Source organism: Chiroxiphia lanceolata, chromosome 7 (assembly GCF_009829145.1).
Source record: "Chiroxiphia lanceolata isolate bChiLan1 chromosome 7, bChiLan1.pri, whole genome shotgun sequence".
Taxonomy (NCBI): Eukaryota; Metazoa; Chordata; class Aves; order Passeriformes; family Pipridae; genus Chiroxiphia; species Chiroxiphia lanceolata.
Window position 1 is genome coordinate 17,574,034 of NC_045643.1, and position 26,870 is coordinate 17,600,903.

General features: G+C 38.4%; 1 protein-coding gene across 1 annotated transcript in view; it reads left to right on the forward strand.

The window, feature by feature from the left end:
* The window catches only part of CHN1 (chimerin 1), a 99,574-nt gene that overhangs the window by 10,415 nt on the left and 62,289 nt on the right, over positions 1-26,870 (forward strand). Inside the window, exons 2-5 of the mRNA XM_032692752.1 lie at positions 11,490-11,528; positions 14,967-15,022; positions 22,252-22,283; positions 23,161-23,274. Coding sequence (XP_032548643.1) covers positions 11,490-11,528; positions 14,967-15,022; positions 22,252-22,283; positions 23,161-23,274 — 241 coding nt within the window. The remainder of the gene's footprint in view (positions 1-11,489; positions 11,529-14,966; positions 15,023-22,251; positions 22,284-23,160; positions 23,275-26,870) is intronic.

The following is a 26,870-nucleotide window of genomic DNA, read 5'->3' on the forward strand; positions in this document are numbered from 1 at the left end:
TGCTGTGGTCTCAGAGCTGCATTTGCCCTTATTTCTGTATGGAAATCCTGTGTATTACAATCTGACAATTTCTTGCAATGTTCTGCCTCCAGCAGTTCCCAGCAAGCCATATAGTCAGGCCAGGACCATTTTTAAACTATAACATGGGTTTTTGATCTATCATATCCTATCTCTGTCCTGTGTCTGTCTGTATATGTTTTCCTGTGCTGTCATTTGCCATGATAAGCTTCTTTTTATAAAGTCAAAGTGAAGCTGAAGACACTAAAAGAGCTGTTATCCAGAGAGACAATGTTGGCTGGGGGAATATTGGTTTAGCAAGACTTGGGAATATAGATACTGATCTTTCTTTGATCTATAGGATGATCTCATCTACAAAGGCCTCTGCTTCTCCCACCAGCTCCTGTTCCTATTTTCTGTTTAGATTTCTTGTTCTGTAGGACAAAGACTGCTTTTCACTTGTGGACATTTCCATGGGATCTCAGTTCCAACAAGGATACATCAGTATCCCAGAAATGCACCTAGTAATTGTTGAAAATCTCCTGTTTAATGCATTGCCGTGATACGAGAGCTAATAACTCAAGTTTCAGTTGTTTGTGGACCAATATTTCTTTCTTCTAATTAGCAGAAAAAAGGAGAAAGAACCTCCAATACAGAGACAAGAAACCATCTGAATTAATTTCCTGTAGAGGGAGAGAACATATGGAGTTAACTGGGGAAAGGACTTGGAGGTTATCTCTGAGCATTGATCATATCACGCTTTCCCACTAGTTTTCCCATTCCCGCAGGGAGGTGACAAACCTTTGTGTTCAGCACTCCTTCCAGCAGCCTGTTCCCAGCTCCCCTGATCTACTTTTCTCCTCCAAACACAGAAGGAACTGAGGACAGATGGGGAGCCCATGTAGAAACACCTCTCAGTGCTTGCAGAGCTGCTAGGAGCACCTCTGAGACAGTTGTTTGGCTGTTGCTCCAGCCCCACAATGTGCTGGGTGGTGCAGGAGTGGACCCAAGCACAGCTTCTCCATGTACTGACTCTCACACCTGCTATCTCTCCTTTCTCTGTTCCTACCTACTGCAGCAGATGAGGAGTAAAATAGTTATGAAAAAGATGGATATAATGCTATAAACACAGAGGGGCTGTTGGGTAAATATCGTTTGCCGTAGTTCTTTGACTGCAGTTGTAACAGTGAGCTATGGAATTGCCTAAAAGGAATGTGAACTTTTCAACTTTTTAACCTGGAGCATCCTACTTTGTGCCATTGGAGGCCTCTTGGATGTTTATATGAGAACAGAAGAGATAAGGAGTGGTGCAGCTTTCAGACTGCGGAAAAGCTCACAGCAACTGGAGAATGCCTTTTGGAATAATAACTTAAATTCCAATTCAAGAAAAGGTATCCTACCACATTGTGTCCATTTCCCTTTCTCAGACTCTGCCAATAATGGTTTTTAGGACTTTTCTTCATGACGTTAAAAACACATCACGATCCCGGGCAAGGGTACTTTACTTGGTAGTTGTATCTGCTCTGCAAATAAGGACATAAATACAAACCGTATTTTTGCCTGAGCGATGATGTGTATTATTGACAACTGTTTTAGAAAATGAAAAATCTGTTTGTAATAAGAATCATAATAGGTTTGTTGTAACTTGATGGTCTAGGAGTTGAATGGGTCAAGTTTGGGGAAGGAGAGGCAACAGCATCTATTAGACCATCTGACACAGTTAGATGTGCTTTGGAACACGAGTCTATCTTGAGGCCAGTTATAACAGAAGTCAGAAATCAGATCTGCTTTTAATTTTCTCTGGATGATGCTGATTTTTTGCCTGGGCTGCTAATGGGTGGTTTGGTTTAGGGTTTTTTTTCCCCCCAGGAGGCTGATGAATGCACAGCAGCTTTCTTGGTCTAAAATGCAAGGGCTGACAAGTTCTCAGCAGATACTTAACAATGGATAGGGAAGCAGTCAGTGTTGTACTCTTGTTGTGATTCAGCTTTTGGTAAAGCCACAACGCTTTACTTAAAGTGGATTTAGAGCAGGAAAGTGAACTTATTATTTCTGTGTCTTGTGTGGAAAAAAAAAATTCAAAGCAACCAAGCAAATGGTGATAAAGCATGTCTCCCCATTCAGGAAATTAGGGCATTATGCAATAGATGAAGGAGTTGTATTTCAAAAGTGCCTGAAAGCTTGTCTTTTTTTTAGGGCCTCTTCTGCTCAACCTTGACTGGACAGACTTCATATTCAGAGGAGAGGATTATTTAGAGCTAGAAGACACTTTTATACTGTATCATGTGTTCTTTTTCACTGTTAGGGCAACTGTTCAGAATATTTGTGTAATCAAGCTGCAATCAATATTTCCTGGTAGATGTGTTAGAGAAATGAAGACAGAATATTTTGATGAATGCCTTGAGGCTGTGGCTGTAACAGTTGTCACTGACTTGAAGTTATGGTAAAACTGATGTGGCCCCTCTTAGTATTATTAATGTTGGAAGAATGAAGCAAGTGATGGGAAATGAGCTCAGTCTCTGTGCAGGCAGACTTTTAAAATAGGAGACAAAGATGGATTTGTGGAAGAGAAAAAATAGGAAGGATATGTCGAAGGTTAAATGTCTTCTGCTGTATTACCCTTGCCATAGCTGGAATGAGAGACTGTAAGAGCAATAGCCTAAGCAAGCATTTCTCCAGGCTTCCAAGGAAACTTCACTGACCATGATCAAAACAGTGTCTCTGAAGAAAACCAGTCTGGATTTAAACCCAGAGAAGTTTGATTACAGTGTTCCAGCTTGTGTTACCTGACATAACTCTGAATTTACAAGAGTTTGCTGTACTGATTTAAAAGATATTTGGACAAATTTCCTGTTAAATCTAAAGATGTGATTCGTCCAATAAAGGCATATTTCTGTCAATTTTGAACTTGCAAAATTAGGTTGCAACAGAACTTTCAAACCTTAGGGAGGATGGGGAATGCCTACTTCATTGATCCAGCACTTCAGAGCTGCAGCCAGACACAGTCAGTTTTTAAAAAAATGAGTTTAAAAAAAATAAATTCACAGGCTGTTTTTCTTTGAAATAGATACATTAGAGAGGCATGTTTGATTTGGACAACATCTGGAAGTTTTTTACTGTGTAAATTAGACATTTCAGGATACCTGTGACTGTGTAGAGCTGTCATGGACTCCTGTGGCAAAGTAAGCAGGGGGTTACAGGTACCTGGTGGCCTGACTCTGTTGTTGCACCTGCAGCTGACCCACAGAGCCATGTCAGGTATCAGTTCCCATCGTGTCTGTCTTATCTTAGGGAGCAAAGCTGGTGTTCCCAGTAATACTGAAAATCAGCTGCAGCCTGTTGCCTGGAGGCAGAGATACCCCCTTGGAAACAGCAGCATTAATTCTGTCTTTGTTATATGCCCACAAGGTGGCACTTGTCATCTTTTTACCTCTTGGAGATCTAATTTTTATATGTTCAGCAACACTAAAAAATAATACTAGAGGTTTTGAAACTTATCTTAAACAGTAAGCTACCTGTGCTTTCATGGCATGGGTATTTCCCTACCCCTCCATTAAACTGCAGTCAAGACAAAAAGAAAAACAGCTGTGTTTTGCTTATTAACATTGCATATGTGAAAATTCCAGCTTAAAATTTAAATTAATTTGAATTTTTTTGTCGTAAAGGATTTAAAAATTTTTATTCTCATCGGTCATGCAGTCATGTGTCAGTATTTATCTGGCAAAGGGGAGGAAAATGAATACTTGCTTCCCTTGCTTGGTTAAAAGAAAATCCAGAAATGGATCATTTGCAACTGGTCTAATCACTTAGAAGATGAGTTCATTTAAACAGCAACAGTGCTTGTGATGGGCAAAATATTACTTATTAAAATTTCCATCATTCATAAAGAGCCATAATAGTAGATCTGCTAATAAAAGCATTGACTCTGGCTGGTTTTAGTGGGTCTCTTGTTCAACCCCATTAGAAGCATTCCCACAGAATTTATTGTTGCTAGACCAGACATTTGTAGAAACCAGAATGGCAATGTGATCTGAGTTCTCTTTCCCCCCCAAGACTGAGGCAGTTATTCAGAGCATGCCCTTCTTTAAGCCCCTTCACTTTTGCTGAGTGTGCTTTCTTGTCTCCCACTTGGTCACATCGGAGAAATGGTATTAGCCTTTGTGGCTTTCTGGGGCATTGTTCACACTGGCTTTCACTTAATCATTTTAACTCCAGGATTAATTAGAAACCTAATTGTACTTATTTGCAGTAGTAAAAGCAAAAACATGTGAGGATGAAAGAGCATATAAAATAATTTTTGTCCTGTTAAAAATTCCTGGGGCACAGTGTGTGTGATGTAGCGCAGTGTAGGTAGTGATCTTGCAGCCAAAGGGATGCTTTTGTTATCTGTGCCTGTTTTCACTGGTTTTTATCTTTCCTTTTGATTGTATTGTGATCTTGTTCTCCTCCCAGATGCGAATGCCTTTGAAAAGAGAAGAAAATACATTCAACTATTTTCTTGCTTAGATAACTCAAACATCATTTAATTTTAAAAGTCCAAAGCTGACCACGTGCATGGGAATTTATGGGCATTAAGGAGTGTAGCCTGTGCCAAAGGACAAGGCCAAGCAGTAGAACTTTATGTAAGGAGAGCTGTCGCTGGTGACTGTCCCTCTGCCCAAAGGCTTGGACACATCCCTTTGGGTGGATGGCTTGAGTGGTGGACGGCCTTTCTTGCGTACCAGCTTTCCCAGCAAACAGGTATTTGAGCCAGCTGCTTGTGTCCTCTGCCTGCAAGTTGCCATCCACTGACAGAAGGCAAACCCACATAAGCTGGCAATAGCTCCCCTTTGGTCCTAGAGGCAATTCGTCTCTGTGATCAGACTGAGATTTAGTTAACACTTAACAGGTACCCCACTGCAGCTCCCCACCAGGGTGGGTTGTGTCAGCAGCACAGTGGGCTCAGAGCAGGGGATCCTCCATGGGGAGGGTTAGCTGTCTGCACACTGCTGGGACCACAGGCAGAGCTCTTACGTCTGCCCACATGTTAAAGTGGATGCCTGTCTGATGTCTTTCTCTGCCCAGAAAAGGTGGAGAAATAGATGGCTCACTTGGAAGCTTTTGCACTGAAGCTCCTTACAGCAATGGTGTCTGACTGCCTTAGGAAGAGCCTTTATGAGTCTAAAAGTTTTCAAGCTTTTTTTTCTAATTCAAAGGAAATTGTGTGCCAAGGATAACATTGAAGTAGCATCAAAGACCCAGTATCAGTCTAGAAGTATCAGTCTAGAAGTATCAGTCTAGAAGTATCAGTCTAGAAGTATCAGTCTAGAAGTATCAGTCTAGAAGTATCAGTCTAGAAGTATCAGTCTAGAAGTATCAGTCTAGAAGTATCAGTCATTGTTGCTGAGTATCATATTGTATATTTGGAAATTGGCAGAAAATGTGGCTCTATTGCCTGGGGTGTTCTCAGCCCTGTGGGGATCTTCCCATAAACAAAGGAAATTCTGTGACACACTAGTTGTGAAACCCTAATGCTTTCCACATGGCTCCAGGCCATGTATGCCATCAGGTTCTTATCATTAATGTCTTTGCTTTAAGGGGCTAATAAAGCAACATTACTTCTGGATTAACATTATTTATTCAGTGACTTTTAATCCCCAACATTTTTTGTAAAATAACAATGTAATAGTTTTTATTTAAGAAAAAGACAACATACCAGAAAGTTGCCTGACATGTCTTAAAAAGAGTGCTGTAAGTCTGTGCAAGATATTTTGGTCAGAAATGGTTTGTTACCCCTTACTATCAAAAGGTGACGACAGGTTGAGATTGAGCCAGAGGATCATTTCCCTTTTCGTATTCATGTGATGGACTTGAATGCTGAAGAAGTATTTGTTTCTAAGAAAACATTTCATGCCAAGCAAGAAAGCCTGACCTCAGCTTTCTCTCTGGTTTATTGAGCACCGACTGAAATGAAATGCCAGATGGCCTTTGGCAGCTTGTGTGTGTGTGGCACCCTGAAGCCAAGAGCAGGGGACGGGTTGGATTCCACAGGACCTCGTGTAATGCACGTGTAGCCACGTGTGGTGCTTGCTCTTTGCACTGAGGTGCTGCTTCTGCCCCCCACCCCGTTACAGACTGTCATTAACTTACTGCTGCTGGTAGCAGAGGGGTGGAAAGGGACTTTGTAGAAAGAAATGCACATCCCAAGGTCTCGTCTAGGAGTGATGAAGGATATTTGGTGTGTGCCCCTTCCTTCTTTAGTACACATGCAATAGACAGGGCTATTTTGGCCATTCTCTGCACCCTCCACCCTGCTGCCCCCTCCCAGAAGCTGCCTGCCATCACTTTCCCCTCCTGCTGCCAGCTGCACGGGGCCTTCTGCAGAACCCTTCCAGTGCTGCTGCAGTCAATGATCGGCTTCTCCTATTTACCCTGAAACCATGGAGTTGAAGCCCATCTGTTTTAATGCTGCTGCCTAGGGCAGTGACTGTATTCATCCTTTAATTACCTCAATGCTGTTTGAGTTTTATTTTGGTTGGAGTGTGTAAAAGCCCTAACTGCTAGGACCTGCTTGAATGCTGCTGAAAACATTTTGTGATGACTTGAGCTTAGTTTCTGAAATGCTGTTGGCACTTGTACTCTGAAAAACAGAGATGAAATTATGTTTTCTGTTCAACTGGGCTGGTTTTTTGTGGCTTGATAATCTCACCAGCCAATAATTATGGCTTTGTTTCTCTAGGTCGAGTGATTTTTTTATTTTTTTTTTTACATGCATCCTTTGGGCATAGAGAAGTTGCTAATAAGGAAGATTTGGGGCGAAGGAGGAATTTTTTAGAAAAAGTTTTTCAGGCACAATAAGGAGTCTGTTGTATGGGTCAGCAAATGGCCACGTCCACTGGTTGTGCATCTCTCCAGGAGTTAATTTTTGACAGATGCTGCTGCCAAACAAAGCAAGATTAGCATCTCACAACACATGCTAATGCTTTCTGGTTAGTGCCTAGGCTGTAGCTTACAGAAGAATGTGACTTACACCATTTTTTGGCCCGAGTTCAGTTCAGAACGTGAAATAAGACATTTTTTTCTCCTGATGATATTGGTGTTTGGTCCACATTACTGAGAACTGGCCTCTTCCACAAAGTTCACCACCTGAGGCCTCACTTGGGTTCAATAGGGATATTATCAAAGAAAATCAAACTCTGGGGCAAGAGCTGCTGTGTCAGCAGATAGCTGATTATTTCCTTCTAGACAGCGTTACCCTCTGATGTTAGAGATGACCATGCTGCAGGGAATGACACCCAGTAAAACAAAAATAAAATTGAATTCTCTACAGGAAATCTCTCTAAGTCCTACATTGCTTTATGGGGTTACCATGCAGAGTTAAATTGCTGCTGCTCCTCTACCCTAGAGCTGACTGATCTTCGATGGGGAGAGAGAACCATTTCAAGCAGAGGTAAACATTTTTATTCTTTCTGTAAAAGGAATACACAAAGACAAACACTCTAAAGAGTTTGAGGCAATAGTAACAGTTTTCATATCTGCAGTTAAAATGTACACTGAAAGTACTGCAGTTGTCCAGATTTATATAATGGATAAAATAAGAGTGGGTAAGAAAGAAGGAAAATACCACATTGTAATGTCACAATTAGTCACGTTTGTGTTTATGGAAAATCTGAGATGCTCTCCTAGTGTTTGTGTCTGTATATGAACTTCTGAATGGCTGTAGATTGTCTGTTGGCAGAAGCCCTTTTCTGTGGAAGTGTGTATTTCTGATGGTCACTCTGTGCTTTTCAGTTCTTCATTGCCAGCGGTTTGTGTCCAAGATCATAGTTTCCTTTTTTTTTTCATGAATTGGTGCGTTCAAAGGAGGGCATGCTGGGCCCAGAGAGCAACACTCCTGCCCACTGTGACATTTCTGGCTGTTGCCAGGAGCTGCCTGTTGTGCTGTTCTGGGCTTTCTATCTCTGTTTTCTCTGCATTTAAGCAAATTTCAAGGAAACTTTGAGTAGAGATGAGATGAGACGAGATGGCTTGAGAATGAGATGCTGAGTGGGCTGGTAGGTGAATCCTAGCAGGACAACAGTGGGAAGCAAACCAAAGCACTGCTTAAGGATGAGAGGTCTTGCGTGCAGATGAAGGGTGCTGAGGCTGGGGGAAAGGCAAAGTCCTGGAAAAGAGAGGAGGGAAAAGTGTGTTTGTGAGGCAAGAAGATGATGGCAAGAAAGTGCTGAGTGTTCAGAACTTCTCCTGTGGTTAGAACATAGGGGAACCAAAGGTATATCTTGAAGAAACATTGCGCTTCTGAACGGCTTGAGATGGAGTGAGAAAGGATGAGCCACTTGGATCTTGTCATCCATAGGACTCTGCATATAGAAACTGATGACCTTAAATATTGCTTGTAAGTCTTGCTAAAGTAAGAACAAACACTATGCCCATGTTACTGGGAGTAAAGTTGGTGTAACAATGCTTGCTGGAAGCTCTACAGAAAGTTGGAGATCAGTGTTTACAGTCTTACATGGTAAATTTGGCTTACAGGGAAGCTATGTGGCTTTTTACGCAAACTGTACTGTGTATGTAGCTCAGCTAATTCTGAGTGAAGGTATCTGTCAGCTTGAAGGTGGTCTCTGTTTGAAATTGGATTTATGTACATGGACAGTGTCCGTGATCTAAAGAGTCCTTGCTGATGAGAGCGCCCCCATACTGGCAAAAATCTCACCAATGCCGGTGGGATCACAGAGCTGGTAGCATCAGTTTAGGTATTTATGTCATCTGTAGTGCTCTAGGCCTTTGGAGAAGTGTAGCTTTAAGCTGAATTGCATCTTGCTTAAGGCAGAAAATGCAGTTGGTTAAAACGTGATGCACAGCTTATAGAAAATTATTTTATCCTGGAAACATTTAGCAGAGCTGAGCTACTGTGAAAAAATCTGAGAACTGACAGCGTAGAGTTGATTGTGTTAATTAGAAAGTGGTGCAGCATTAGTGAGAAAACGTATTTTGGCTTCCGCATTTTCTGTGGGTTTTTTATCATGCCCTAAAGTGCTTTTCAGATGCCTAATTGGAGATGCCAAACATGAAAGCCTGAACTGTCTGAAAATCAAGCCCTTCTCTTGATAATGCATTTCAAAATACTGATGATGTGTTAAATGCGACCACATCAGTTAATCTTTTAAAAGGGGTAACTAATAGACAGGGGTTGTGTTTATGCTTCTCTTATTTCATATTTGTGTAGTGGGATAGTTTTAGTAATAGAAACATTCTTGCACAGAAACTAACACTACAGACCCTCTGCTTCACCGTTGCTACTGTGCTGTACTTGCTACTACAGTGTTTTATATAACTTTTTTTAAAAAATCACAATAGAAATGACCTTTTGTTTTTTCATTACCTCATGCGGATGGCCGGAGGGTATTCTCACACTGTAAAGGCAATAAAGCTCACTGGCAGATTTTTTTTCTAATAAAATCCTGTGCACAGCTGCATAACATAAATCATTCCTTCCCATTTCTGAATGTTAAATGTTTGTTGTATGAAAGTTACTGCTGTTCTTGCCTGACTTTAACAAGGTTTGAGGTTTTTTGTTTGGCACAAATATTGTTGCTTTTTAGTTTTATAACCATGCTACCCTTAGTTGCAACAATTATATGGCTTGAGTGTGAGCAAGTATAGGTTAGACTGCCAGGATATGTGTATTTTCATAACAGTCAGCTCATATTTTGCAAATACAGTGTGTTGTCCTTTACTTAGATTATTTATTTGTAAATTTAGTGGGTGCATGTATTGCCAAAAAACAGAGTATAGCAAAAGCGAATTCAGCTAGTGGGGTAAGAGTTGTCTTCTGGGACTAAAGCTATTATTTTTACATAGAAATTTTGCCCCTTTTCCATGTGACATTGCATTGCTAAGGGATCACATTACAATGCTTCTGGAATGAATCGACTTGCACTACCTTAATTAAAGGTATCAAAGTAGGAATGAATAACTGTGGCTGCATCTGTTGCTGCTGATTTGCTTTTACTGCCATAGTACAGTGCAAGCTGCTTAAGGTCTCTCTGCAGATTCAAGGTGTTTTGACCAATCCACAGGACGTGGTAGAGCATCTGCAGGACCTTCCAAAGATCAAAACTCATCATATTCTGGGGGATGGCAGTTTAATTGAGTGCTACCTCAATAATAAAGTCATAATGGATTGTATTCATAAAACCCACTGCCACCAAGGTAGTTTGCAAGGACTGCATCCTCTTCATGTGTAGAGCTAAAATACAGGGTAAAAAATTACAGTACAGGCAGGGCAGAGAGTGTGCTGAGAGGATCTGAGCAAGCCTGTGTCAATTAAACTGGAAAATACCTTGTTCCACTAAGCTCTAATTTAGAGATTTTTGGCATGACTATATGTGGGAGAAATGGACAACAGCAAGTATCTGAAGAAGACAGATTCCTTACCCTAAGGGGAGGCAAAGCAAAATCCTTTCTGTGCTTCAGGCTTAGTTTTGCAGGCCTTAAGGACTCTCAAGTGTAGATGCCACTCAGGCTAAAATTCAGGCAACGGGTTCCCAGATTGCTTGATCTTTATGTAACCTTATAATAAAACCTAGAAATTTGGGGGTTGTTGGCTGCAGCAGGTAGTTACAGCAAGCAGAGAACTGCAAACAGAGCTCAGATATGAATGCTGCAGTCAGAAGAGGCTTCAGACAGCAAGGCTGGGTGTGTGGTTGGCTCAGCTTGTGACCTTGTAGTGTTATGAGTATGGAGTAACTCTGACCAGCTCAGAGGCAGAGAGCACAGCGTCTTGCAGAAAGCCTCAGTGACTTGTAGCATCAAAACTGAAGCTGGTCAAGAGTGGTAAAACAGTGGATCAGAGTTGAAGTTTGCATCATAACCCTGAGCTCAAAATGTCAGATTAGTTGTCAGCGAGTCATAAGGGTGACAGAAACGTAGAAGACACTGAAATTTTATTTTTATTTGATTTGAGAATTAAAATTTGGGATTAAAATTATGTTGGTACTTTTAATACATACTCACTACTTCCAAATAGAGATTGTAAAGTCCTTCTTTTTTTCAAAATATTTCACAGTACTTTCATACTCTGATTTTATTTTAGTTGTTAATTGCTGTCCAGAAGAGGAAAAAGCTAATGATAGGAATAAGTTGCATGGAAACCCATTTATTGGAATATAAATTGAGATAAAAAAAATCTTTCTGATGTAGTTTAAAATAGAATTTATAGATATATGTATAGTAAAATAATATGAATTCCCCTTCCCCCTCACAGTATGTTGGCTTCTGATCTGCGTGTTTGCCATTTTGCAAATGTATTTCTTTAGTTTTTCTAGCTGGATAAAGAAATACCTTTTCATGGTTTTAGTTTGAGTAAGGGGGGAACTTGTAACAGGTTGTTCTATAATAATTTAGAACCTATGTGCAGTATTTAGCTTAATAATTCTGCAAGTGCGTCTGCAGGGTTATTTCTGTGTTAAAATGTTTCCCACACAACATTAAGATTTTTTATTTTCTTTCAGATACTGATGAATACAGACCACCTGTTTGGAAATCTTACTGTAAGTATCTCAGCGCTTTTTTTCTCCAACTCAGAGCTGAAAAAGTTTTGCTTGGGTGCTTTAAAAGACTTATTTTTCTTTTCATCAGAATGTGAGTTTAAGAAGCATCAAGGGGTTCATTGCTGCTTAGAGATAGTGCAGTTGAACAACCTCCAAGGACAAGTGAGCATTGATTATTTGGAGTAGTGGATTCTCTGCACGTTATTAACTAAGTTGTCCCACTCCTGGTTGGTCTGATTTATATTGGTTTGGCTGCCTAGACCAGGGTTCACATAAATTCTATTCATGCCTTAAAGTTGGTGACCTTACAAACTTTTAAGGTACCTTGTGATCTAGTACCTTGCATTACTAGAGCTGAGACTTGAACTGGTTAGAAAAAGACTCAAAATAAATTGTTTGCCTCCAGAATTTGCTGATGTAATATTATTGCTTTTTATAACCATGCTGCCCTTAGTTGTAATAACTATATGGCTTGAGTGTGAGCAAGCATAATGCTTGCTCACATTGTGCATAAAATTATGTGGTAAAACAAGAGCATTTGTTTGGCCTGGCATGACAAATCACAAGCAGGTTTTTTGAAGCCTGCTGGTCTGGGCTCTGCAACTCTTCAGTGTGTGTGCCCTAGCCCAGAGGAAGCTGGCCTTGCAGCTGCCTTAGTCAGGTGAGCAGGACAACAGTCCAGGTGCATTGCCCTGAGATCAGAGTGCCACTCTCTCGGGAACTTCACAACTTGCTGGGTTTTATTTAAAAATAAAAAAAAAAAAAAAAAAAAAAACAAACCACAAAAAAACTCCTCACAAACCAAAAAACTCAAACCCATAAAAAAGCACAACCAACATTAAATTTTTAAATACAAAAGAATTCCACTTAAAGGAATGACCTGTTGTTTGGCTGGGCTAATGAAGGTTCAGGGACATAGAAGAGAACATGAGACAAATGGCAACCAACATTAAATTTTTAAATACAAAAGAATTCCACTTAAAGGAATGACCTGTTGTTTGGCTGGGCTAATGAAGGTTCAGGGACATAGAAGAGAACATGAGACAAATGGCACTGTAAAAGGGCATCTCAGCTTCCCATAGTATCTCACATACAAATTCTAGTTCTTTGTAGATAGAAAAGCCAAGATGTAAGACATTTTGAGACTCAAGGAAACACAGCAAGAAAGAAGAGTCTTCTGTGAAAAGCAGATTTTGAAAGCAGAATGTTTGTGTGTATAACACACTTAGCAGTTTAGGGACATCAGACTTACACTTGCGTTACTTTGTATATATTCAGCTTGATGTCTTCAGGCTGGATAAAGGATTTGCTCAAGCAACATTTTACACCATGAAAATGTCCCCTCTAAAGGTTGGGGAGATTTAGCACCTGATAAAATGTAGTTATTTCAAAAGGTTTCCATCCTGCAGTGGGAGACTTTTCAGTCAGAGATATGGGAGTGTTCTTAAAGGGTTGGTGAGAACCATGGTTAGAAAGAGAGTAAGTGTTAAGAGAGCAGTTTAAAGTATTTTTTTCAGTGTACCTTCTGTGAACTGGGGAACACTGCTTCCTTGTTTGTTTTGTTCCCTGCCATAATCTGTAATGGGGAGGTACAAGCTCTCTAAATACCCAGTTTTCATTGGCACCTTGCCAGGAGCTGAAAGCATAGGCACATGCAAATGTGTATGCACCCACTCTCCTACAACATCATTGTTTGCCTGCCATGGTGAACCCTTCATGTGGTTCAGAAGTAAGCTCAGAATCACAGGGTTTGATTATGTTTCTGTCTCATGACAGATGAAGAGGAATGTCTTCTTTGACTTTCCTGGCAATAATTACAGCAAGGAAACTGGTGTTGAACGGTTTGAATTGCATACATCAATTAGAGGAGGAGGGATAGGCATCCTGTTTTGTAACTTAACTAGTCAACCTGCTGTGCTTCTTGCTGGAAGAGGAGTACTGCCATTGGTGAAAAATAATTTCCTTTCAGAAAATCTTTTCAACCTGGCTTGAAGTAAGGTGGAAAACAGTTCTCAGTTTTCAACCAATTTCTGTAGGCCATGCCCATTGTAAGTCTCCACCGCTCTTCTTTGAAATTCAGAAAAATCCATACTTGATCTGTAATTTTATTTGTTTTTTCTTTGAACTTGGCCCTGCAGTTTTCAGAATTAGATATGGACAAGGCCTGGTGCCATCAAACACAGCTTTTACAGTAAAAGCTAGGGAACTGCTGGCAAAATAAATGGTCGTGCTATGCTTGAAATGCAAACTGCATTTTTATATACCAATGTGCTGATCTTCATCACTTGCAAAAATCATTCTTGTATTACCAATACCAAATGGTAAGGATCGATTTTAGTAACAACAGGAAAAACCATTAGCTTTTTTTGTGTGGAACAAAGGCAGTGTTTTTTTCCAGTTTATCTTATGATTCTGTGATCATCTGGCATCTTGCCATTTTCTCCATTCCAATGTAACTTAGCCCATAAATACAGCATTTGCCAGTGGAAAAGACTTGTAATCAAATGAGAAGTGTAATGAAGTCAAATCGTATTTGTTACTGTATAGTCTTAATACCTTAAGAAGGTGATAACACATGTTATTAGACCTTGGTATTAGTACTAATTGAAACATAATTTAACTTTGAAAGATTACAATTCCAAACATCAATTTTTTCAGCTCTAGAGTACTGTTCAAATACTAACTTAGTGTTGACAGCCTCATTTTGAAGGAGACTTGCCAAACCACACTCAGTTGGGGTAGAAGTTGGTATTATATTAGAAAGTCTGCACATACTAGTACCATGAAATTTATGTGTGGTTCCTAAGATCTATTGTGGTGTGACGAAGCTTATTTTAAAAACAGAGAAAAAGGAGGAGAGAAGATGTAAATGTAAGTAAGTGTATGTCCTGATTTGGGCTTTAAGTGTTTTACTCTGCTGCTCAACTCCTGATGTCTTTTGATCTGCAAATGCAAAGGCCATCTTTCTCTTTCTTCAGAAAGGTCATCACTGAACAGTGGCAAAAGCAGAGTGATACTGCATAGTTTTCAGTGATTCTTGTCTTGACATATGACTGTGTGCTCAGCATAGTAGGATGGGGCTCCATCTGTTTACTGAAGAAAGTCTGACAGCAGCCCGATTTGACATATAATAAACTTTAATTTGTGTTTAGTATGATTCTTTTTCTGATCTTCTTGTTGGAAACTTAACTGGTCTCACCTAGTTATTCCATATTACTTGATCAATTAATTGTAAAGAAAATAAATATCCTGTTTTGGCTAGTAACATTCTTTTTTCTGAACACATATTGGTAAATTTTGAGACTTTGGTATCCTTAGTATCCTTGCATTAAACTTTGCAGAAAGTCTCCTTATTTAAACAGCAATATTTAATGTTAAAATGTCTAACTACTGCAACGATTCTGTATTAATTAGAGTTTAACTTCTGCCTCCTCCCAGTGTATCAGTTGCAACAGGAAGCTCCTCATCCTAGAAGAATAACCTGCACTCGTGAGGTAGGTATTATGACATTCAGTTTATTATAGAGTCCAGTAATTCTATGTCTATACTTAATTGTGTCCAACCCCAACAGTGGTTCTTTGGGACACTTTTTGTGCTGTGATTGGAGCGAGTAGCCTTGGGGGCACTGGTACTTGGAAATCCATTTGGTCTAAAAATGGAATTAAAAGCATTTTGAGTATCATGTGTATACCTGAGAATCATTTAATACTTTTTGATTCTTAGATACATGGAAACACACATTTTCTCCTCCTTTTTGGGTCAGAAATTCAAAGAAGCAAGAGCAGAGCTGTAGAGGGGGACTATGTACCTGTTTATCCAGACATCACTGCTAGATGTGTAAAATAAATGAGCAGAGGGAAGACTGAACCCTGGTGCTGTTATTTGAGTCATAATACTTAAGACTCATTAATAGCAGGAGCTAAGCTATGCAGAGCCACAGATTTTAAGACTGAACTGGTAACTATGGGATCCTGTTGATAGACAGTGATACAGAAGCACCTGCTCGTGGTGTCAGCTGTTGAGGCAGACCCCAAATTCTAGTGTGCCCTGAGCTCCCATTCAACAGAACAGCACCTCTCCAGAGCTGTGGTGCTGGAGGGTTTAACTGATAACAAACATGGGTGCCAGCAAGATTTACTCATAACTACATCTGTCTTGCAGCTTCAGTTAGGAACCTGGGAGACATTAATTTCAGTTTCAAAAATTCTGAAATGTTAGGCAGTATTACAACACACAGCTCTTACTGAATAACTGAAGTTTATTACATGGCTACAATAAAAATTGAGTATTTTTATCAAGAGAAAAAGAAATTTAATCTTTGCCAAGAGAAAGAAAATTAATCTTTGAGACATGTTAGTTGCTTCAATGTAGTAATAAATACAGAGAGATCTAACACTGTCTGGAACAATAATAGCTTATAGTTTAGATCACAAGGAGAATTACTTGACAGAATTAAATGGGTGTTTCTCTGTTGTCTCTTCAAATGCCCAATTGTGATTCTGTGAAGTAGTCTGTAAATTTTTAAAATAAAACAGAAATTTAACAAAAGTGAAATACTGCACTTCGTGGAAGCATGCTTGCTTTCCTTTGTGAATTTGATAGATTTGTGTTTTTAAAAAAGGTATAGCTGTAACTTATTGCACTTAGGAAAGATATAGCTATAGAAAAGAACAACACACGAATTTTACAGGAATTTTAGCAAAAAGTTTGTTTTGACAAGGGTTTCTACTGTTAATGAGTGTCCAAACAGAGGTATTCTTGTTAAAATTGTTGTGCAAGTATCTTATGTACATAAAATAAATTGGGATGGAGATTTGAAGGAAAGTACAGAAGATAAGATCTGAGCTGTGAAGAAAAGGAAGGTTTTCCAGTTTTTTATTCCCATTGCAACATTATTAAGAAGGTTCTCTTCTATTTTGTGTGTTCTCTATGATACATTGTTTCATTACAGTAATATACAAAGTATCTGAATTCTTGTAAAAGCTTAGTCTTACAGTACTGGTTTATGATTGTTCAGAGTGCTCATCTGGATAAAGTATTTTATTCCTTTCCTCCAGTGGATTGTGTTTGTTGTTGTAAAGTGCTGCTGGACAGTTGGTTTTTTCTTCCTCTCATCAAAAGTATTTCCCTGGTGGAAGAAGTGGTAGTATGTGTAGGTATTTGTGTATTGTAAAACACTTCAAGGGATTTTTGGTAGGTTTTTTCTGACACTGTTCATTGAGGTGCTGATGTTACAGCTGTACAATAATCACTGTAGCCTTTTATTTTTTGAGTCTTATCTCGGAATCTTGCTATTGTTTACCCCCATAGTAGCAGACTTATAGTGTAATGCTCATAAATATTTTGCATGTCAGCTGCACAAAGTATATGTACCCTGTAGTCAAGAAGAAACTGTAAACTGATAAAAGAAGTCTGGTATATTCAGCAAGATCTGTTGGCATTATATCCCATGCTAGTTTGGCTGCAGAGAATTGCTTTGGGGTCGTTTTGCCCTAGGTGATAAGAAGTCACAAGCAGATTTTATACCAAGTTCTCCTTTGTACTATTTCTCAGAATACTATTAGCCTATCTGGTCAAATAAGCAGACATAAATGTGTATTCAGTATATGAAAATTAAAAATGTCTCCTGCCTCTGGAGTGCTGAAAATCTTTCAGCTATTGATCAGATACAGATTGTCTTCTTTTTAGAATCAAACAAGAGACTTACTCTTGCCAGCCAAATGTAGAAGCATCTGTGTAAAACTTCTTCAAATACGAATCACACTGAGTACTACAACTTTCTCATGCTCATTATCACTGAATTTAAGTTAGAAAATTTTATTAGCTATACAGGTAGCAAATTGAAAACTTGGACTGGTTTACAAAGGAATATTTGCCATGGGTGAGTGCTGTCCTGCATGAACTAATCATCCAGGCTCTTTGGAGGGTACCTGATCTCACTGCATCCCTACATAGAGAGGTCCTCCGGGTCTAATTCTATGAACTGATAGCCTGTTAATGGGAGATTGGCAAAAGTACCACAAACAATCAAAACACTCTGCTAAGTCCTGTCATCACTGAAAAAAGAAAGGCAACACATTAGTGCCTTTAATGTCATATTTCTATGAATTTATTCCAAAACAAGATGATAACATATGACAAACTTTACGTAAGTGTAAAACTATCCCTGTGTCAGAGCGAACAGAAAAATGAGATATTCTGTATTTTAAAATAGCTTCTTGAACTCCGCAGCGTAAGCCTGTGTCTGCACCATGAACATTGTTGTAGAAACTAAGAACTAAAAGCTGCAGATTTAGAAACCAGTGAGAATTGATAAAATGGAACTATCAAAGAATCAGTCAGTTCCAGATATTTAGCTGCAGAACAGAACACATTAAATACACATTTTATCATTAAAGAATCAGGTTATTTTCAAAAAAGTTCTTTGAAGCTTATTTTTATCTAATAAAGGTAAAATTGAAAGAATATGGTATCGGTGTGCATTTTCCTACTTCTGCATTAATTCTTTATAATGCACATAACTGGTTTTCATTATAAGTGTTGAACAATTTATGCAGCTGAGCTGATTTGAAGTGAAAATATATTCAGCGAGCAGTAATTTGTTTAACCTTTCCCTCTAGTCTCAGCCTCTTCTGCTTGTGTTGAGCTTTGTGATCTGTTCTTTCTCAGCTGGGTTTCTATTAGCAGCCATGCATGAGTCAGTGGGGAGCAGAATCTTTTCCTAAGTGGTTGAATTATTCAGCTGTATAAACAAATTCATAAATATTAGGAAAAGAATCTTGGTCCTGAGAACATCAAAGAGGTCAGTAGGAGGGAACAATATGTAATTTGGTGAGGTATTAGCACAAAAATTGCTCTTCTTGCCTTACTGTAATCCACTTGTTGACATAAGCAAAAGTGATGATTAAGGGAAAAAAGCGCTTGTTAAAGAATAATTGGAAATCACACCATAAAAACCCCAACCTTTTATTTAATGTGCAAAGGCACACGTTGTACAAGTGCTGATACCGAGAGGTGTATTCAACAGAATGACCTACTTAACATGAAATGCTTCTCAAATACAAAGAATTCAAGTTTCTGCTCTGCTACACCAGTTTCATATTAGAGCAACACACAGATCAGTGGAAGGGCTCAGAAGTAAAAGAGCATTGCATTCATTTGGGATTTTTTATTGTGAAGGTGCAGCAGAGCCAAGGCTTTTAGCATTCTGTGAGGCTAAAGTTGATGATTCCATAACATTCTAAGGATATCTGACTTCTGCATGAGGCTTGCATCCAAATTATAATGTTGTTTGTCCAATTAATATTGTATTTCCTCTACGAAATTTGTAATTTTTGTGCATATAATCTTTTACATATGCATGTGCAGGCATATTTAGGGCATCCTTGACTGCTATATGAAAGCATTGCATGCTAAATTTTAAATAACTATATGAAAAATTATGTATTATGGATATAATTAAAAGCACTGGCCTTTTCTGTCCTATTGGGAGGCTTCATCCTAATTCAGTGCTAGTAGTTAAGAAGCCTATCAAACAGCATCTCTGTGTAGCATTGTGAAAATGGTCTGTTATAAACATATAGATGGGCATATATAATGCACATCCTTGTTAGAGCTGTTTGTAAGGTGGCTTTTTCTGTAGGATATTCGACCAGGTTGACTTCCCAAATTTCGTGGTAGCTAAGCTCTTTTCCAAAGGAATGGCTACTGTAAGGTACTTGCCAAATCTACCCCACTTACCTGTTTATAAATTTGGTTTCCTTGATTTCACACCTCAGTTTGAAAAAATCAGAAATTAAACAATGGTGGATATCTTGTTGATTTTTGTGTTTCTTGCAGGTATCATAGGGAGACCGTATTTTTTTCCTCTGGCCTCTGCATCAGTGATATACAAGTATACACACTGAAAACAAATATCTCACCTTTTTTTTTCCTAAGTTAGAAGCAATTTTTAAAACTTAGCGAAACAAACAGCAATAGGAATTTTTTCCCATAAATAAAATGTCTGGAGAAGTCAAAAGAGAGCGTTCAGCTGATCTTTGCAGGATACAGAGAAAATTAAGTACTTAAGGTTGCCTTTACTTGTGCTTAATGATACTTTAGTCCAGAAATACTTCCAAATCAGAAAGAAACTCTGCAGAGGATAATTATACTGTATTTTCAGCTAACAGTTTTAGCTAAAATGACCAATTTCTTGCTATGGCTTTGATCTTATTTAAAAATGTATTTCCTTTCTTAGGTGGGTTTTAGTTCCAGTCCAGATGGATGTTTTGGTTTTGTCTCCTTAAGGATGACTGGCTGTTAAAGTTAGACTAATGAAGCTTCTAAATTAAAATGTTTTGGCTTTCAGTGCTCATGTACAATGGGAGGATACATGGGTGCCTGTGATTCTAAATTGTAGAATTAATTATGTAGAATATGATCAGTCAGGAACTTTGTGAAGTCCAGGCAGACACAAAAGACCAAAAAAGCTGCATGTTACTTCTGGTTCTGGTGCAGCTAAGGATACCTAAAGTAAGAACAAACGCTATGTCTGACTTGCTAGGAGTATAGTTGATGTAAAAGCACTTTTTATGGGAAGCTGGAGAACAGTGTTTACTGTCTTACATGGTAAATTTGGCTTACAGGGAATCTGTGTGGGTTTTTGAGTACATATGAACTGCACTGTATATGTAGCCCAGCTAATTCTGAATGAATTACAAGGCCTCTGCTGAGTTCTGATGGAATTTCCTTAAAGTCTTAATGTATGTATTCAATCTAGATGTCAAAAAAACCCTAATATTATCATAAATGTAAAAAGTTGTGGAAAAAAACCCAAAACACAAACAGGCAATAAAACTCAGTGAATTGAGGTTCCAGCTGTACTAAGTCTTATACAAGCAGACAGTGCTGCACTTCAACATTTATACTAAAGGTTTTTTGCAAGTTGGTAAAACTGATCAGTAGAGACTCAGAGTTAACAGACGTAGTTATTTTCCTTTTTAACTCATCATCCACCAAGATGAACTGCAAGCCCAGCTACAATTAACTGGAAGTCCAGTGCAGCTTTTTTTCTCATGCTTTGCTTCAGTCTTCTGCTAATTCACACTTTCAAATGTTTGCACACAGAGTATATTATAAATTGTCTTACGAATTGCAAGTACTCTGAAGATGCTCTGTCACATTAGTAATCCATTTCTGAAAATGAATGCCTTTGCTTTTATAAATTTTCCAATTCTGTCATATAAATTCGCTGAGATAAATATAAAATCTCAGTAGACAGACAACAAAATCTTATTCATGACAGGATTCTTCTTTTAATAACTGCCTGAACCTAGTGTCTTGGCTTAAGGGTTTAGTTAGGAATTGTTGCAAGTTTCTGTAATATCAACAATAAAATGCTTTCACTTTTTCTCTGTTCGTATTGCTATCTTCTTATTAAGAAATAGCCTACATTTTAAAAAAAAAAAATTTAATACCTTTCTTCTTTATTGAAATTATTAAGTCTCTTCAGGCCCTTTGAAAACAGTTATAACCCCAGTCAACTCTTGTTTGCTCTTATAAAGGAAAAGGAAATCTTTTAGAACAAGATAAATCTTTTCAGTGATGGAATGTTTTTTCAAAAGTGATGAACCATCACAATAGCTTTTTATTTACTGGGAATGTGGAAGAATTGTTCTTAGACTGTACATCAGGATGTATGTCGGTTTTTGTTGTTTTGGACATCTGAAATCTTTATACTCCACTGAAATAATTGGAGAAAAGTGCTAATATTAATAGGCTTTCTGTTGAAAAGATGGAAAAAAGAAACTGAATTGGCAGTTTACTGTATTTTATGTTTCAGTATAGCTGAATTGTTTTATACTTTTGTAGCTCAGGTTGCATAACTGTTGAATTTTACTCCCCAAAGAGTTTCCTCCTTTAAATTTAACAAGAAAGGATAATCTGGTGGTTTAGATTATTGAGCCGATTTCTGGGAGGTCTACCATTCCTCACTTAGCTCTAAACGTCCTGGAAAAATGCAGATGCATTATTTCATCCAAAATAATTATCAGGCAAATTGCAATCTGACACCCTTGCATTTTGTGTGCATTTATGCAGTATGGTCTCTAGAGCACAGTCAGATTGGAGTTACACAACATAACACATGCATACCTGTTGTTGAGATCTTTTAGTTGATACTACAGATCACATAGTTTAATAAAGTTGAGAAGTACAAGGCTGAGGCACTTGATCACTTTAATTTAGCCACTTTAATTAACCATTTGCCCTCACTCTGAGAGGATATGGTAGTGGCTTTATTTCCTTCAGCAGTGGCACCAGCAGCTCTGTGATGGAAGGTAACCTATAAATTTAAGTGTTCTATAGATGTTTCACTCTATCAGTGCACTCAACAATACTGTGCACTTACATGAATGAAATTCAAACATTGTTGTCCCTTTTTGGCAGCTTGTACAAGAAATATTCAATGCCATCAGTTTGTATATGCGGAGTCCTGAGGATGACATGATCCAAGTGGTTCATCCTGTCTCACTCCAGGCCATTCAGAAGTGCAGTGTTTCCTGAAGGCCTACCTATGGTTTCCCTATGTTCTAATCACAGGAGAAATTCTGGATAGTAGATGATTTTTGTCTGTACTTTCACATTATATCCCTCTCTATTTTTAATACTATATTGTGGACAGTATGCTTGCTGTATATGTTCTCTTGTTATGAAACATTACAATTTCTGTTGTTTCTTCTAGGTAGAGAACAGACCCAAATATTATGGAAGAGAGTAAGTAACATACACCTCTAAAAGTGGTTTATCTGAACATGTTGGTTGTTACTAGTTACAGAAGGTGGCAAGTGTTTACTCTGTGCCGTGTTTCTTCTGTATGTTTTACAGCAGTGTCCCTTTGCTCGCCATCAAATTGTTATTGCAGTACCATTGCTTTTGTCTGCCTAAAATTGCAGCTGCAGTTTCTGATGGATAATGGATATCACTGAGTGCTATATTCTCACTGAGTGAGAAAAACATACATGTGTTTCTGTACTTTCAAAGGATTATCTTTTTCTACCTCCCCTTCCAGCTGGCTTTGCAAAAAGGTGTTTCTGTGTAGGAAAAAGATATTTGGATCACAAATGTACAGTCTGTATGTGTCTTCTGGTTTAGGTTGCTAAGGCAAAGATGGTTAGATTTAGTGTGGAGAAACAAAGACCTTACTTAGGTTTATTTTGGTAAAAGATGTGTAGTGTTGCTAGGTTATTACACCAGTAATTACTGAGATTATGGCAACTTGCTAAAATCTTGGGGATTGCATATAATATCCTTGAATGCTTCAGAATGTTTGATTGCATGCCACTGGCACAAAACATGTGAAGCCAGCAGGAGAGAATGGATTTATTTCTACATATTAAATTGATAGATGCAGATTTAAAAAGCAATATAGTTGTTTCATAGATATTGTTTCCTAGAAGCCTTTCTAAACCATTTAAAGTGACTTCAAATACAGGCAGAAAGGGAGATTAATTTAAGCTGTAGGTTCCTGCAAATCAGTCATTTTAATGTTTGTTTCTTTTTTAATTGCTGTGGCTGGTGCTTTTTAAAAGAAGAGCAAAAGGTGATTTAAGAGAGAAAAGGCATGGGTTTCAAAAAAATTTTTGTTCCTTAGATTCCATGGGATGATCTCGAGGGAGGAAGCTGACCAATTATTAAGTGTTGCAGAGGGAAGCTATCTCATTCGTGAAAGCCAAAGGCAACCTGGAACCTACACTTTGGCATTAAGGTCGGTAATTAATATTTCATTTTTAAATTTATAAAATATTCAGAAGACTTTACTGTGTTGTTGACCTCAGATCTTAAACTTCCTTGTAATTGTTTTAATTTTTTTTTTTAAATCATGGTACTTTTTTACCCTAATTACAGATTTGGTGTCTTTGAATTTCCCTAGCCCTTTCTGAAGTGCTAACATTCCTTATTGTTTGCACCATCAGGATAGTAGCAACTGGTTTTGCTGGTGGTGCTTCATTTGCCCTTCTCCCACTATGTTACAGATGTGACCCCGTGCAAATGTTGGGAGAGCAGGTGGTCAAGAAATAAAAGGCATTGTATGAGTTCCCCTGACTAGTCTACCGTGTGGGTTACTGGCTAGCTAGCTGTTGCTGAGGAGCACTTAGTTCTCCCTCTGTGGGATGGCAATAAATCAGGAGTGGTTTTTTGTCTGAACAGCTGCTAGCTAACAGTGTTTGCAGATCCGCTTCCTTCATTCTGCAAAATTCTGGCACGTGGATCAGATAGAAATAAAAAACTGAAATAAGAGCTCAAATGAAAATAGTTGTAGGTTTTAAATAGTTTCATTACCTTTAAGAAAATGGAGGTTATTTTGGCCTGTGCTACACACCTAAGTACTCAAATGGGAGATGGTGATTATTAGCAATGTTTTAAATCTAAGTGGGACAGAAAAACATTGAAGGAGAAGATGCAGTTACTAAAAGTTTGATATGGGTAAAATAAGAGTTTAATTAAAATAATGATATCTTGAAATAATAGATTGTGATGAATCGGTTTTCTTTTTCAGGGGAAAAAAAGGTATATTTTAATGAGATATTTGTTTCTGTAGTAATAAGATTCCAAAGAGAATCTTTGGAAACTCTTTCCAAAGAGAATTTACACTGTATTGCATTAACAGGGTAAATTTGGGTTCTTATTAAAGCAGTAGTCAATTTTATCTTCTTCTGCTCTTGCAATATTCATTTAAAACTAAAAGGAAAACAGTTGTTGTAACACCTGGCTTGAAGACAGAGCTCCTGCCCCTTGCTTCTGATGGTGCAGAAGGCATAGGGCCTGTAGGCTGTCAAAGACAAAGCTGCTGAGCATCTCGTAGGATGTATTGCTACAGTTTGTTTTTCAAATGCGCCTCCAGTCCAGCAAGTCAAAAGATGGCTTTTTTTTAGGTTTGATAATATCTCTTTCAAACTGGAAACCTTGAAAGCAACTGGAAGCTTTGAAAGCAATAAAATAAATTTTTATACCCAACAGAAAAAAGAATGGATAGCTATTGGTGATCAATTTGGGAAAAGGTTTCAAGTGGTAGCAAAGATGTTATCATTGATTTATTTTGAGGAAATTCAGCATTCAGCAAAACACATCAGAATCTGAAACTGAAGCATCTTGCAGCCATCTCATTATGTTTAAGTGCTACCTGAATGACTTGTGTATTAAGGGCAGTGGGTCTAGGTGGGTGGTTTCCATCCCACAGCAGGTAATGCCTGCTGTTGGCCTTCAAAGTGTGTGAACGAGGGTCTTTACTCTCATACCTTGGGAGCTCTGTGAACTGCAGTGCCATGTCTTCCACACATGAGAATTTTACCACTAGGATTTCTTCTTCTCTCTATTAGAAAGTGTAGCAGGACTCTGTGTTTCCACTGACTGGAGGGAGAGTTTTGCTCAGTTTCTATTTTTCCTCTCCCTGGAATTATATATGCAGAATATACCCATTAGCCAATGTGCCCACTGACTGCATTGCTGACACTGTAGCCTCTCTTAAAGACTAGACCCTTTCTGCGGTCTGCTCATCCTAATTGTGAGAAGTTTGCTGTGATTCCCATCGTGAATTCATGTATTTTACCTGTAATTTATAGCATTTTTTGAGACCATCATTTGTGTTTGTGTCACTACACTGCCAGATGGCAAAGGCAGCCCTATCTGAAGTATAGATAATCCCAGTAGGAATTTAAGAATGTCATTTCCATGGCCAAAAATGGATCTTGTCAGTAGGGTGGTATGTATGAGCAAAACCTTCCAAGTTCAACAGAAGACTTTGAGTTCAGGGTCTCTAATTTCACCCTTTCTCTTCTAGCTGTGTGAATCATTTTGATATTTTCATACTAGGTTTAAGTGCCACTCTGTCCTTCAAATAGTCATGTTAATTTTAAGATAACTTCAGTATGATTTTTGCTTTTCCTTCTTTACCTCTGTTTTACCCTTTAGAAGGTGTGGGAGGAAAGAAAACTTGGTCGGCTGTTAGTTTTATATAAAGAAACAGACACAGAACGGGTTTCATGGAATTTTGTGAAGTTAACACAGAAATGCTTTAGAGGTTCTCTAATTCTGCAACAAATAGCATAGTGACAAAACATAAAATTAAATATCCATGTGTTCTGATTGTTTTTCAGGCATGTTTTGGAAAAAAATGAAAAAAGTTAGGAAAATTTAGATTCTTGAGGGTACTCATTGACTCTTGGCATAAACACTTGGTTCCCTCTGTATTTCTGTGTATCTGTTCAATCTCTCTGTCACTGTGTTTGTTGCCTGATTTGTTGATCTGACAGTCTGTCAATTCTGATTAGGGCAAATTGCAAACTGCCTCTGAAGTGTGGTTGCATCATGAAATGCTGGTTCATCGAGACGTAAAAGTCTTGTGGTACCTTTGGGTAGGAGCAGCTGATGCTGAGACTGAGACAGCTTTGTTTCCTGGCTTGTAGTTACCGGTTCTTCTGCTGGGGAGGGAGGCAATTCAGTGATACAGATAGCTCAGCACGTCCAGCTCTGGCAGATGTCTTCTTCCAGTGTTTGTGTCAGCATGCCTGGGAATCCTGAAAAACCCAGTGCATCCAGTCGTGAAGAGCAGTTTAGTGAAACAGGATCATATCCCTTTCTGTGGCAAAGTATGATGTCTCTGTAATGAAATATTTCCAGTCATCTTTCCTACAATGGAAAAGAGCAAGCTTTTCGTGCTTTGTCCCGAGGACCCAAGCCAGACAACTCCTCAAATCGTCATGGAAAACTTCAAATTTGATTCCATGAGCTATTGTAGCTGATGTCTAAAATCTCAAAGGTGTGTTCATACCAGACAGGACTGCACATCATGTTCAAGATGAAGTGGGCCACGGTATTTTAGTTCTTTGTTCTCTAAACCTTTTTAAATGAATTTTTGACAGCTGTGAAGCATTAGGCTGTGGCACTTTTATAGAACTAGCTTCAGTAGATTTAAAGATCTTGTTCCTGAGCTGCAATAGCTACAGACATAGCCTAGCACTGCTTAAATGACCAAATATAGGACAGCAAAAACCAATATTTTTGCAGATTTAAGCAAGGCAGTCAAATATTCTTACTGCGATGCTCTGGAATAGTTAACTGAGTTCAAAGTGAAGGTTTTTAATATTTTTTCTTCAATAGGGTAGGGAAGGTGACTGTTAACTGCAAAAAAACTTTTCAGTTTTTAAAGTTGCTGTTGAGTTTCTGTAAAATCTGTTTTCCACTTATATAAGAAGCTGCATTTTGATCATCTTCTGATGAGCTATTTTTGTCTACTTTCATCCATTATTGTGCAATTAATTTGGATCATGACTTTTTTTCAAGGCAGACTACCTTTTAAATCTA